Source organism: Crocuta crocuta, unplaced genomic scaffold (genome assembly GCF_008692635.1).
Source record: "Crocuta crocuta isolate KB4526 unplaced genomic scaffold, BGI_CrCroc_1.0 scaffold32, whole genome shotgun sequence".
Lineage (NCBI taxonomy): Eukaryota > Metazoa > Chordata > Mammalia > Carnivora > Hyaenidae > Crocuta > Crocuta crocuta.
The window spans coordinates 8020766-8035798 of NW_027529424.1; the positions used below are offsets into that span (position 1 = coordinate 8020766).

Sequence of the window (15033 nt, forward strand, 5' to 3'; positions counted from 1 at the left end):
AAGGCTGTGAACTGGCCCCTCCTCCTCCTTTGTGGGACCCTGTGACCAGCGCTTTCTCCCTCAGTACCCCCTCCTTACCTGTGGATGTTGGACAGATCATTCGTTCATTTTCTGGGAGCCCACTGCGCCCCTCCCAAATACATCAGATACATCTATCCCGTACATATGTGTGAAGAAGAATCATTTTCTATTTATGTTCTCATATAGAAATGCCAAATTGGGGGAAAAAATTCCCCAGAGGTAGAAGAGTATAAATAAAATGTTAGGAAGGATTGTACACAGTACACACAGCAGAGCCTGTCTGGTCGTTAATAACGCTTGATGTGACTTTGCGTAACTGACAATGAGCCACAGTGGGCCGAACACTGATAACTTGACTCCTTCGGCAGAATCTTTCTTTTCTCATAATGATGGTAGCCTGAAAAGACCCGATAAACTGCCAAAACACAGGAGCTCAGGCTCAAGGTGAATTCAGAAGCTGGGGGCTTAGAAATATATGGCTGTGTGCTGAAACACAGACATGCAAGAAATTAAAAATATGGCCCCAAAGGTTTAAAGTTGCCTTTTAACTGTGCTTAAATTCATATTCATGTCCTAACTGTCTGTCTGGAGTAGCCCGGGCTGATATAAGGAAGGCATAAACATATCTCCCTTCAAGTGAGTGCTTCTGCAAATCCTGTTTTGATAAGGTCTTAAATCCGTGGAGATCAGATCATAAAATTCCCCTGCAGTTTCAGCAATCGGTGAACACAGGGCTCAACAAATTTTTTCTTTCTGTTTTGCATTCAGCCAGAGTAACCTCCATTCGTAAATCCCTCCGTCCCACCCCCACCCACCCCCTGGGGGTAAAATATGGGCTACATGGGGTGTGTTAGCAACATTTCAAGTGTAAATATTAAACGTGGTTGGTAAATTTTAATTTGCCTTTTAATAATGTTCTGGCTCATGTGGGCTATTTTTAGCATAGGAGAGCTTAGAGATATAGTGAAAAATATGCTGTAATAACTGAAAATGCCAGACGAGCATCGGGTCTGGTTTAGAAATGGATCCGATCTTAGATTCTCCATCAGTGGATATGGCTTCCCAGGTGATACATGGGATTTGGGACAGCAGATGAGTGAAGATGGTGCTGATGTGAGTCCTGCCATTAAATTGCTTACGGGATGCACACAAATGTTCCCTGAAGGGCCCTAGTAAGTTTAGTATTCCTTTCTGATAGCAGAGTCTCAAATTGCTCTTTAACGTCAGAAAATCCCTTAGCAGGTGGCCTTTTATGCGAGCAGGGTGTGAATACTCGCGGTTGCTGAGTGCGCCAGTTGCTCTGAAAAACCTGGGAAGTAAAATTCAAGGAAAAATCATCCAGTACACTATGTGGGTCCTTAACATGCCTCTGTGGTTTGCTGTTGATACAGAAATCTATCCTTTGAAGATGGCCTCTGAGTGGAAGTGTGCTCTGGAAAAATCCGTTATTGATGCCGGAAAGTCTCCTCTGCCGATGGAAGTGTTTAAGGTAAGACGTCGTCGGTCCGTAGCGACCGGCTTATTCTTTCTAAAGCCATGCAAGTTCCGGAGGGAAAAGTTTCTTACGCCGAATCACTCGCCACGGTTGAGAAAGCCAGTTTTGCGAAGCTCAGCCACTTTCCGTTTGAAACGTTCAAAACGTTTATCTGCGCGCTTCGGCTTTGCTTTGTGGCCTTTGCAGATTTCTCGTTTTATAAAATACTCATGGGTCTTCTGCGACTTTGCTGTTTTTCTCCATAATGGGTTACGAGAGGGTCGCAACACCTGCTTTGCCCGCCTTCGCCCTTTATGGAAGGAACGAGGCGGACGCTGCGGGCCTAGTCTGGGTATTCGTTTGGTAAAGAGTTGACAGCAGTGCTCTCTGATGGGCCGGTTTCCCGATGGCCCGAGACACTTGCGTGAGGACCTGTTGGGCACGAGGCCCCGTAGGAGCTCAGGAAGGGGAAGGGCACACACCACTGCTGGGAAGGATCGCGGGTTCTTAACCTTTAAAGTCCTGCCCAGCACTTAAGTGAAGGAGAATAGGAAGTTTTGGGCAGGGCTGACCCGTCCGGGCCAGAGGAAGGCCTCCAGCGGCTCTTCTCGCCCGGACCCTGGGTCCTGAGCGGTTCGAAGTATGGTCGCAGCCGGCTGGCAGAAACTGGAAAGAAATGTCCCCGCCCTGAGGGGACGTCTGTCTGCAATGCCGTCCGCATCCCGTGTGGGGAATGAAGCGCGGATGGCACTTAGGCACCATGGGCAGGAGTCTAGGGCGCGGGCCGAGGCTCTGTGCTGACAGCGTGGGCCCGCTCGGGATTCTTCTCTCCTCCTCTCTCTCCCCTGTTTGCTCTCTGTTCTCTCAAAATAAATAAATTTTTTACAAAAAGAGTAGGTTGTTAGCAGTAGTGATCATTGGCAATGAAACAGGATCTTGGGCATTTTTTTTTCCTACTAACTGAGCAAATAAATACTTCTTTCCTCACCTCTGCCTTCCTCCCTTCCTCCCTCGTTTCCTTCTTTCCTTCTTTCTTTCTTTTTTTTTTTTTTTTAAATTTATTTCTAGGAGAGACAGAGAGAGACAGTGTGAGCAGGGGAGGGTCAGAGAGAGAGGGAGTCACAGACTGAAACAGGATCCAGGCTCTGAGCTGGCAGTCAGCACAGAGCCCGACGCGGGGCTCGAACCCACGAACCGCGAGATCATGACCTAAGCGAAAGTCGACTAAGCCACCCAGGTGCCCCCTTCTTTCCTTCTTTCTTGCTTTCCTGATAACATTCTCTCCTGGAAAAGATAATAACAGTAAAGAAAAACAGCTTTTCCTTTCCCTGTCTGGCTCCACGGTCTCTTTGCAGCCCTCTGTCGACCCGGGCAGGTGATGTCCACTGCCGTTGTGGTGGCCATGGTAATATTTTAAATGTATCAGTTGGGCGGTGTCCCTCACCCTTGAAAACCTAGATTTTGTTTTGGAATACATTATACACATGTGAGGAGCTCAAAGAGTCATGGGTGAACACGGAATATGCACCTCCTCCCGTCTACACCCGGGAAGTCACCCGGGAGCCCTTCTGCCTGTCCCTCCCCCACGCCCTCTCCAGGCTCTGCCTCGTTTCCTGGGGATCATTTCCTCGCTTTCTCTTCCTAGTGTTATTGCCTGTGTAGGTTTTCCTGTTACAAGACTGTTCTCCGTGTCTTTTTGCTTAACTGAAGCTTCCAGAAGGCAAGGACCACGTCTTCCTTATTCAGTGTTGAATCCATTCAACCAGACTCCTTGGCTATAGTCAGACCCAGTAAATACTATCAAATATATGAACAAATTCTTGAAGAGACAGATGTATTTAATTCATTGATTTAAAATATTTTGAGTTGGGGCACCTGGGTGGCTCAGTCGGCCAAGTGCCTGACTTCGGCCCATGTCATGATCTTGTAGTTTGTGGGTTCAAGCCCCATGTGGGTTCGAGCCCCAGGTTCGAGCCCTGGAGCCTGCTTCAGATTCTGTGTCCCCCCCACCCCTCTCTCCCTCTGTCTCTTTCCGCTCCTCCCTGCTCACTCTCTTTCTCTCTCAAAAATGAAAAAAGTTAAAAAAAAATAAAATTTTTTGCATTCATAGTGTTGTCGATTCATTGGATATGCAGGTTTTTTGTTCAGAACTATGAATACTAAGACTCAGAAGGTAAAAACGTTATTATCCTGATATGTTTTTAATTAATAATTTGCTAATTCATTAAACATTTACCTGAGCAGCTACTCTGCAAAATGCTATTGACCGGATTCCAAGGTTTTATAATTTTCCTATGTTTTTCAAAATACAGAACCTTTTCCCCTCGCTTTCCTTTTTTCAGTGAGAATTCAGACTATTTTGATGGACTCCTTGAGAGTTATTATTGTACTCAGTGTTTTGTTCATGATGAGTAGTTACCTTAAGAGCAGATACTGAATATTTCCCATTTGTCACAGTGCGTCCCACAAGTCAGGACACACCAAGTGGGCATTTTGTAAATAAAAATGGGTTGAATTGAAATGATGTGTTTTTTTTTTAAAAAAAAAAAGGTTTATTTATCTTGAGAGAGACGGAGAGAGCGAGTGGGGAAGGGGAGGACAGAGAGACTCCCAAGCAGGCTCCACGCCATCAGCATGGAGCTGGATGTGGAGGCTCGAACCCATGAACTGTGAGATCATGATCTGAGCTGAAACCAAGAGTTGGATGCTCCACTGACTGAGCCACGCAAGCACCCCCAAAATTAATGTTTTTAAAACTTGTAAGGCACTTGTACGAATGTTTCCTCTTATTTCAGTCTGATGGAGAAGTGGGCAGTGTCCCTTTCCTCTCCGAGCTTTGCACGGAGTGGATATTTATACGTTTAGTTTTGGCATCGTGAGAACAACCAGCGTAATCGTTTTCTAAGGGTGTTGGAATAAATTACCACAAAGTGGGTGGCTAAAAACAGTGGAAAGTTACTCTCTCACAGCTTTGGAGGCTAGACGTAAAGACGGAGATGTCGGCAGGGCCGCGCTCCCTCGGAAGGGTCTGAGGTCCAGCCCGTCCTGGGAGTGCACCTTGGCTACGGTGGTTGCTCACGATCATAGCATCTCTTGGGTTGTGACTCATAACCCCGCCCTCCGCCTCCATGTTCACATGGGCCTCTCCCCTCTGTGTGTCTGTCCCAATCTCCCTCTGCCACTCCCAGGGGACGCCACCATTTGATTCTGGCCCATGCTGATGCACTATGTCCTCTGCTTAACCTGACTACGTCCGCAAAGACCTTGTTTCTAAGGAAGGGCACATTCCCAGGTCCTGGGTGGGTGTGAACGTTTAGGGTAAACGATTCAGCCCAGTGTGGCCACATTTCACGCGTGTACAGTAATTTATGAAATCCTAATGTAGTGCACTTCTTCCACAGGAGTAACAAAGCTCGGGGAATACACGTGGAGGCCACGGGTGAGGTTCACACTGTCTTAATAGTTGCTTCGCCTTCACAAAAACAGGAGAGATTTTTTTTTTCTCAAGTTTTTGGAAGTTTCCATGAGCAATATTCGCCGGTTGGCACAAAAAGAGAACTTCTGTGTGTTTTTTCCTTATGTTACTGCGGTTCGATCATCACTTTCTCAGCAGGCGGACTCACTTCTATTGTTTTCATTATGGCAAAAGGTATATATGTCTGGACTCAGTCATGAGTCCTCCGAGAAGCACGTTGTTGAGGAAATTGCCGTAAAGTTCAGCTGTTAGGAGACAGCAGTCAAAGCAATGCGCATTTAGTGGCTAGAAACGAGCAGTTTCAAAGCAGTTCTTTATTCATCACCGTTGTTACACTTGAGATGAAATGGGTATTTGATGGAACGGATCTCATTAAGCAATGGAGATGGTCACTCGAGGGATGTGTTCACATATGTGCTTTGGTATCTGTGTGTCTGTGTCTGTAAGTGCAGTCCACTAGTTCACGTACAGATTTCCCCGCCTCGTTCAAATATCCACATAGACAACAGCGTCGTAAAAAAATGAGCACATAATTAGTATTTCTGCTGTTATTTACCCTTGATTTGAGGGAACACGTGGAAAGGCTTTTGGGGACCATATTTTAGTGGGAACTCTGATTTCCTTTATGTAGAAAATGCAGATGATCTTCAAAAATGTACGTTCATTTGAAATTTAAGTAACTAATAAATTGGGTGCCAAAGGGAAAGGGATAAAAAATGCATTCTATTGGAAAATAAAAAATGAAAAACATTTTTTCCCCGAAAGCCAGACCCATTATTGAAAGCCTTAATAGATTTGCTAAAACAATCCATATATTACTACTGATTTGTGGAGGTGATTGCCCTGCATGTCAGAATGATGTCTCATGGCTTTCTGTTTTATTAGGCAAACTTTTCAACCCATTGTTTGATTGACTTATGTACAAGTCCCGCTACCAAAGTGATGAGACTAGAAGAAAATGGCCAGCACTTCCTGTACCATTTTTTTAAAAAAATTTTATTAACATTTTTTTCAATGTTTGTTTATTTTTGAGAGAGAGAGAGAGTGTGTGTGAGCAGGGGTAAGGCAGAGAGAGAGAGGGAGACACAGAATCCGAAGCAGGCTCCAGGCTCCGAGCTCTNAAAAAAAATTTTAGTAACATTTTTTTCAATGTTTGTTTATTTTTGAGAGAGAGAGAGTGTGTGTGAGCAGGGGTAAGGCAGAGAGAGAGAGGGAGACACAGAATCCGAAGCAGGCTCCAGGCTCCGAGCTCTTAGCACAGAGCCCGACAGGGGCCCCGAACCCATGAACTGTGAGATCTTTAACCTGAGCCGAAGTTGGACGCCTAACCGACTGAGTCACCCAGGTTCCCCTTTCTGAGAGAGAGAGAGAGAGAGAGAGAGAGAGACAGCGTGAGCAGGGGAAGTGCAGAGAGAGAGAAGGAGACAAAGAATCCGAAGCAGGCACCAGGCTCTGAGCTAGCTGTCAGCACAGAGCCCGACTTAGGGCTTGAACCCACGAACCGTGAGACAATGACCTAAGCCGAAGTCGGACGCTTAACCGACTGAGCCACCCTGGTGCCCCTTTCTGAAAGAGAGAGAGAGAGAGATAGCGTGAGCAGGGGAAGGGCAGAGAGAGAGAAGGAGACAAAGAAACCGAAGCAGGCACCAGGCTCTGAGCTAGCTGTCAGCACAGAGCCCGACTTAGGGCTTGAACCCACGAACCGTGAGACAATGACCTAAGCCGAAGTCGGACGCTTAACCGACTGAGCCACCCAGGCGCCCTGAGGAGCCCCTTCTGTACCGTTTAAGTTTTCAATTTCACTAAGTATCCAATGCATGGATTTGAGGGAAATTCAGCTAAATTTTAAGAAAAGGGCCGAGGGAGATGTGAAAATAAGAGCATATAGCTATTTCATGTGTCCGACATTCATAAGCCTTCTATAATTACTTTTCTTTCTCTGCAATGCTTGTAAGTTGTAATCTACATCTGTGACCCCACTTATCTGCAAATGTTTAGCTGTGGACATTTCCATGACAACTCCCACTTACATCAAAGAGATCTACAGGTAGGAAGCCGGATTTCCCAATTTGCCAGTTAATTGAAGTACAGCATTTCTCCCTTAGAGGAGTACACACGTGTGGCCCAGAGGATGCACACTTTCTGTACGACTCCATGCATGCCCACACCTTGCAGTTGTGAGGAAGGAATGCTGTTCGAAATGTCACTAAAACCCTTTATCCGTTTCTATCCCTTAAAGAAGTGAACTTGTCTGAAAATTTGTTTTTCATTGCACTGAAAAAATAAAAATCTCAGCGTGTCTGAAATTTCGAGTACGCCATTAGAGATTGTCAGGAGAGGGAAAGCAGGCAGAAGGCACTGAGACTTGAGGCCAGAAGCTTGGCGTGGGCCCCGAAGCCCTGGTTCTTCCCCTCCCCCACCCTGTGTCAGGTCCCCAGCTCTACCCCGGGTTTGGTGAGCACCCCAATCGCAGGACTCAGATGTGGATACACTCCTGGGGTGTTACTTAGAGCAGAAGGGGGTGAAGCAACATCAGCAGCGTGGTGGGGACTCCCGCCAAAGCCTCCGAGGGTCCTCTCCAGGGTGTCCCCCGGGCCACTCTTACTTGTGACAACACATGCTATTGGCTGCCAGGGGAGCTCAGTAGAGGCCCAGCATCCAGGGGTTTATTTGGAGGCCGGCCACCATGGGCACCCTCTGCCTAGCGTGTAGCCACATCCTAGACTCCCAGAAGGCAATTTAAACCATGTGCTTTGTACAAGTAATCTTGGCTCAGTGGCCCACTCTTGAGCGTGGGGGTAGCTTTGTATCAGCGTCGGCCGCTGTTCACGATGTACTTCCAGGGGCAGCCCAGGGCTGACGCCGCAAGCAGGCCCTTTCTGAGGACTGCAGTAGCCCGCCTGCCCTGGGCACCTCCATTCCATCTGTCACGGTCTTGTCCCGAATTCAGTCACTTTTCTCTTGCTCCATCACCACGACCCCAAGACTAGGCTACCATCCTTCTCTCTGGGACGGCTGTGTTAGTTTCGGAACCATACTCCCCGCTGCTGATCATGGCCTCCCCGCGGTCTGCTCTTCAGAGAGCGGCCAGAGTGATTTAAAAACATATTTATTTTGGGGAGAGAGCAAGCAGGGGAGGGGCAGAGAGAGGGGGACAGAGGATCCAAAGTGGGCTCGGCGATGTCAGCCCAACGCGGGGCTCGAACTCCCAGACCGCGAGATCATGATCTGAGCTGAAGTCGGACGTTCACCCAACTGAGCCCCTAGGCGTCCCCAGAGTGATTCTCTTGAAATAGAAATCAGATCTCTCACCCTGTTGCTTGTAAGCCGCAGGTGGCATCTCGTCCTGTGAGGGTGGGCTGTCCAGGCTCCTGCATGGTCCAGCTCCCTGCGCGCTCTCTGAGCCCGTCCTCTGCCCCAGGCCCTCGCCTGTGCCTCCCCAACCCCAGAGACCTGCTGTCCCTCCAGACCTGAGATAGCCCTGCTCAGGCCTTTGCAGCGATGCCCCGTCCCCTGGAAAGTGACCCCCCGAGGCCTTCCCTACTGTATCCAGGTCTCCCCTTACAGTAAGAAGCCACACTCTTCCAGCACCATCCGCCTCCTCCCCATCATGCCCATCACAGCACTGATCCCCACACATGTTCTGCATCGTTTTCTGCAGCTGACCCGTCTCCCCTCGCTAGAACGCGAGCCCCAGGCAGCAGACAGGCCCCGTCCCTGGTGCCTGCAGCAGAGCCCGGCGCTGTGGAAGCAGCCGTACAAATCCTTGAACGGATTAGTGAGGAAGTTAAGTACAGAAATCAACTCAGGGGAATGAAGACTCAGGAGAGGTCGGCAGAGTCCGGCCAGTGGGGTGACTGTCCCGGAGCAGTTCTCAGTGACGGTGACCTCGTATGGAGAGGGGCCCGGGGGCTCCGTTGTGGTGGTGGACTGGCGGCTGAGCTGCTGTTTCCATGAGCAGCTGAAACGACCCCATGCCAGTTAGCGGCTAAGAGGAAGCAGTTGAGAGCACCGGGGAGGGCATTAGGGATGATTGGAAATTGAGGAGACATCTTGACGTCAAAAAAAATACACGTTCTGTGAAACTCAATTGCTGGTGAAGTCGCACTGTCCCTGTGCCTTCTTGTTGACAATGATCAGAGTCGGGGCACCTGGGGGCTTAGTCAGTTAAGCGTCTGACTTCAGCTCAGGTCGTGATCTCACGTTTCATGAGTTCAAGCTCCACGTAGGGCTNTAAAACAAAACAAAACAAAATGATCAGAGTCAACTTTATATTGCCTCACCAGTGTTGTGTGGTTTAGTTTTCTTTTCAATGTCTGGTGCTTGTTTCCTCTCTGGATGTTTACAGTAATGCATAAGGTGCTGTGGCTTATGTTTCACTGACTCATGAAACAGAGCAGCCGACGTACGAGGAGCTTGAGGAGCGTGCTGGAGGGGACACTTCCCTTGGGCAGCAAGTGGCTTTTGCCTTCAGGGCATCTGGTTTTCGAGCGGATCGCTTTCCCTTTTCTAGAGTTGTACCCGCTACGCACTGTAGCTGTGTAGGTCAGATGTCTGTGGGTGGTGACAGCTGATGTTTTCAGGTTCTTTCCCTTTTACTGGAAGCCAGGGAGACCTGTGTTTGTCGATGGGACATGCACACCACGCTCGAGCCACGATCCATCCCATTATATCTGTGGGGAATGTGGAGGCTAATGGGAGTCGAGGTCGAGGTAACTGGTGCGTTTACGTCATCAGGACTCACAGCGGATCGAAAGAGAAGACTTGGTCTAGTACTTGCAGGAAATACTCAGTCTGTTGGTGTCGCTCTAATAGCTCCTTGTTTTGTCTTCTTTGACATAAGTATGTGTTAGAAGAATCCAAAACTGTGTTTACATAACTGAGTTGCGTTCAAGGGTACTCTTGAAATCTGCAGATAAAGGGCTTTCGCGATGGCCAAGCAACTAGCTGGGCGTTGTTTGGTCCAGAGTCTCAAGCTATGCCTGTCGGTGTTTCTATAGTGCAGCTCGCTTCTTCTAGAGGTTAGTGTTAGTAAAAAAAGAGAAATAGCCGCTGAGAGAAGGCGAGTTGGTAAAAGAAGGTCTGTAATTATTATTATTTTTTTTCAATACAAGCGAACTGACAAAGACGGGCAGACATTCCGTGCACGGATTTCTTCTCTGTAAAGAGGGCTTGGGCCTTGCTTTTAATACAGCCTCTTATTTTTTGAGCTCTTCTCGGCTTTGAATTATGTACCTGTTGGCGTGACTGTAGATTTATCCCATCGGAGGGCATCTCTTTATGTATTTTAGCATCTGGGGCCTGGGTTAAAGGGCCGAGAAAGAAGAATTTTTCTTTCTCCTTCCATTGGCTACGGCCAAAGGGGTAAGAAAGGATGTGAGCCATTCCATTAGGATGGATTGTGATGTCATGGTTTCTATGGGGACTGATTTCTTTCTTGTGCCGCAGTGAAATGCAGCAATAACAAAACAAAGAAAACAAACAACAACAACAAAAACCCTCGTGGCTAAGTTTGGCCTTCAGGTGAGATACTCGGATTCTCCCACAGTCTCCTTTAGGCCCCGTGTGTAGGGCCAGCATGTAATTTCTTTGTCATGACGTCCTCTGTCCCACACGGCAGAGTGTCTGACACCAAACAACTTCACAATCGATGTTCTCATCCACTCACATCCAGATGTTCCTTTTAAAGACGGGCAGTCTGAGACACAGGGTCGTTTGCTGTCAGACCGATGGCTTGCCCCGTGGGGTCAGTGCAGTTGACTCTGCTGCTGAGAGTGTAGCCGGGTGCCCTGGACCAGGCTGTCCTACCTCGGGGCCCCCTCACCGCACCCCTGGGTGTGAAGGCACAGGCTTCTGGAAGGCTTGTGCAGAACCCCTCCTTTGCTTGCCGTTGTCATTTCTTTAAAGACTTAGAGGGGTTTTGGAAACAGTGCCTGTCTGAGGTGCTAGATGGCGAGAAGGGCAGTCCTGTCTGACGTATAGAAACGAGAAGGAGGCTTGCTCGCTGTTGTTCCTCGTGCGCTCGGGCTTGTGAACCGCAGCACATGACTTCCACGCCAGAACAAGGATGATGGGGGCCATCGCTCCTATGAGCAACGGAGAAAATCTTGGGAGAGACGTACTGGAGAAGGCAGCTCGGGTCAAACAGGGTTGTAACTGTAAACATCGCAAAGTCTGTACAGAGAGCTTGCTCTAACGGTTGCTCGATCGCCAGGGCCCCAACGCTGCTGCCTGCAGTCTGCCTGATAACCGCTCGCTTCTCATTCTGAACACGAGGCATTTAAGAACATAGGCAACTTTGCGTTATCTGCTCTGGGAGTCACCGTTCCCGGATGGCTTCTGTTTGCTGCTGATTCTTCCCGCTCTTGCTGGTTAACCACACTCGCAGGGGAGGCAGGGTAATCTCAGCACGGATGCACTTGGTGTTGGGATATGGGGCGGAGCCAGCTCACGCGGCTCTGAGACAGAAGCCTTTCAGAGCGATTGTCGTGTCGTCGTTTTATGTCTTCAGATTTTTAAGAAGAATCATTAAGAAGTGATTTCTACTTCTTCGTTCTGTGCAGGATTTGGTATCAAGCCACAATCAGATCGTACGGATGCAAGGTTTCTTTTTTTTCCTCTAAATATACACGGAGATCCTTGGTGGGTGAGATGGGACTTTTCATCTCCACGGACCTTTCATGAATGTCCATTTGCAAATTGCAGTGTCTCAGGAGGGAGTCAGATAGAAGGAAGGGTCCTTGCAGTCAGGGGCTTACACCCAGTGGGACAGGGCGGCCCCAGCACATCGTGCTTCTGAGCCCCAGCTTTCAGGAAGGCTGTGCGTATTGTGTATCTTTCAGCTTCCTTTTATTTCCTGGGACAGCCGTCCAAATCTGAGTTTCCTTGTCTGGATGGCATGACATCAAGGGGAAGATGAACATCTGCCTCCGTTATTGTTTAACATTAAAAAAAAGGAATGAATGGGGTGCCTGGGTTGAGTGTCCAACGTCAGCTCAGGTCATGGTCTCACAGTTTGTTAGTTCGAGCCCCGTTTCAGGCTCTGTGCTGACAGTTCGGAGCCTGGAGCTGCTTCGGATTCTGTGTCTCCCTCTCTCTCTACCCCTCTCCTGCTCATGCTCTGTCTCTCTCTGTCTCTTAAAAATAAACATTAAAAAAGTTAATTAAAAAAAAAAAACGAGTAAGTTTGGAAGAGTAGAAGCTTGACCTAAAGCTTGTTGACATCTACCAGGATGTCCTGCGTGTAGCTGCTGGTGAGATTTCTCACTCCCAGCAGGACTGATTCTTGCCCCTAGCATCTCCATGTTCCAAAAGGAAAATTCATGCATACTCAGCCCCAGCCTGCAAAGGAGTTCAGCAAATGTAGGCGTTTCGGTTGTGATTTGTACAAATGGGTCCATTCCCCGGACCTCCGTGGTTTCTGAGCCGCCAGTGTCTCAGAGCGCCTGCAGGGACATTGTGCGGGCGCTGAGCCAGCAAGGCAAGGCCCAAGTGTCACAAACCCTTGGTCTTGTGTGAGGACTCGCACGCCTCTGGAGTGTGTCTGGAATATACAGTAACCCTTTGAGACCCATCAGGGTGGGGTACGGACAGTCCAGGATAAGAAGCGCAAGTGAGACTGTGGGTACCTCACATGAACTCCACTGCCGTTCTCCCACGGGGCCGGCTGCAGTGTTGACCGTGGCCCCCGCTTGTGAGCTGTGCTGGCCGCTCTCTGCGGGCTCACTCGTTACCTCCGCAGCTCGATGCGGGAGGCACCGTCGGTCTTCCGGCACACTCGGGGGGCCTCCAGGCTCAGGTGCGTTGGTCTCTCATCCTACCCTGTGCCGGGACCCTGTGGTCCATCCAGGATGCAAACGCAGACCTGTCTGAATCCCGGGGCCACGATCTTCTTCCTTTTGCTTTTGAACAGCCTCTAGAAGTAAACAAGGGTTTTTACGGGCTGAGCCCGATGAGTGTTACTACAACAGAGAATGAGAAGTTAAATCCTGGGAGGAGTAAGTACCACCTCTCAAGTGTCCTTAGTGACCTGGATTATATTGAGCCACTCACCATTATTCAGTCACCTTGGACAGAGGCTTTTAGGGCAGGTGATTCTTGGTCATCGTAATTAACAAGTGCCCCTGTTTCTTTCAAATGCTCTTACTCCAGAGTGTCGTGGTGTTCCCCGTGTAGAAGACCCACTTTGGGCCCATTTTTCTTGACAGTGATGGCCTTGGGCAGGGGCATATGGCCAGTTTGGGTCAACCATCTTTGGGGAAGCCAGCTGCGTGGTTTCTAGGATAGGTTTCCCTGCTCCAAAGAAGAGACGTGGGGGAGAGCTGGCCCCCTCTCCTTCTCTGCACCTTGTCCCATGTGGCTGAGAATCCTGGGACTCACCCAGAGTGTCAAGAGGGACGGAAGGAACGGGGGCCCTGTAGAACATTGGTGCCTGCGCACCTAACGAGGGTTAGGGGGCATGCTGGGTTTCCTGATGGTTTACTTCACTTTAAGTAGGGTTTCCTCGTCTTTGCATGTCAAGGCAGCCTGATGGGTAAAGCTTTCCCCAGGAGCAGTATCGTGTCTGTAGGTGTGAAGCGATAACTTGCTCCTCCTGAAAAATAACAAACCCGTTGTTGCCATGGGGGAAGGCAGGCAGGTCAACAAGAGTGTGAGTCACTGTCATGATTGTATTATACACAGAGCACCTGTAATACCCTCTTACGATTACAGTGTGTTTGCGTTTGTTCCCTTCATTCGTAACAGCGTCTTCTCATTTCACACAGTAGATGTTCGGGTGGTGGCCTGGGGAGGGTAAGTAATGACACTGGACTTGCAATGTAGATGGGTGCAGATGCCACATCGGGATGCCCAGCGCCTGGCGAGTCAGAACTCAGAGGGGTGGTCTGGATGGTTCATCGGACCAAGAGGCTAAACAGCCTCAGTTTCCAGGGTGACTGCATGTTGGAGACAGAGGCAGAGAAACCAAGGACATCAGGGGGCTCGTCGAAAGCCCACACATGCAGGTGTCTCCTCACCCATATGCGGCTCTCTGCACTGTGTCCGAACGGGAGGTTGTCAGCTGGGGAGAAGTCCCCGCCGGGGGCACGCGGCAGTGTCTGGACGCATCACCATGGTCACCTCTGGGAGGTGCTACTGTGCCTGGTGGGTGGAGATCAGAGGAGTCGCACAGTACCGCGCCTCCAACAAAGAACTGTCTGGTCCCCAAATGCCAACGGTGCCGAGCCGGAGAAGCCCTAGTCCAGAGAGTGAATACTTTCTGGAAACAGGCTGACCAGTAGAAGTTGAGAACAGTTAGGACTTGAGGAGGGCACTTGAGACTTTAACTGTTATTAGGTCTGTACCAGGCTGCCTGGCAGTGGGCACCCAAAACTTTGGGGTCTTCCCCCTCCCTGCTCACCACTCGCTCTGCTTCCTCTCTCTGAAGGCTGGTGTCTACCCACATGGGGCACGTCCAGGGCCCACGGCCATGGTCATATTTCCAAGACAACAGCTTGGTTGCACTTGGGGGCTTCCTGTGGTATTTTTGTCCACCGCGTTCCGTCAGTGGGGTGTGAGGCTTGGATGCCCCGCACCCCTGGAGTGGCCGCCGTGCTGTTCTCGGCCCAGGGCGCTTAGGTGGCCCCAGGTGTTGCTGTGGAAACGGGAAGAGATGCCCCAGCTTCTCAGGGGAGGATGAACTATGTGTGGGAAGAGACACCGTAATCACTTTACCAACACACAGCATCAGCCGCCGTTCCTTCCGTAGCGCCACTGGAAGTGAGGTGGAATTTCCTACCACTTACAGATGCTTTCATGGTGCTAAATGTTAATCGGTGAAAAGCATTCTTAATGCTCTGTGCCATTGTTTTTGTTTTTAAACAACCTAGTGTACCAGTTTGGGGACTTACTGAGAACTATGTCTACACGAGTTACCTGTTATTAATCTTGCGGGTTAAGTTGAAGTATAGAGCATTGCCTTTCCTCATTACTATTTTTCAGCTTGATTTACTGCATGACTAGTAGATAAAACTGCTACTTAACCGCTGTAAGTAAAGAATGGAAATGGTTATTAGCGTCCCGC

General features: G+C 49.3%; 1 protein-coding gene across 1 annotated transcript in view; it reads left to right on the forward strand.

Moving 5' to 3' along the window:
• SFMBT2 (Scm like with four mbt domains 2) overlaps positions 1–15033 on the forward strand; it is a 201050-nt gene that overhangs the window by 103547 nt on the left and 82470 nt on the right. Inside the window, exon 7 of the mRNA XM_077758536.1 lies at positions 1413–1510. Coding sequence (XP_077614662.1) covers positions 1413–1510 — 98 coding nt within the window. The remainder of the gene's footprint in view (positions 1–1412; positions 1511–15033) is intronic.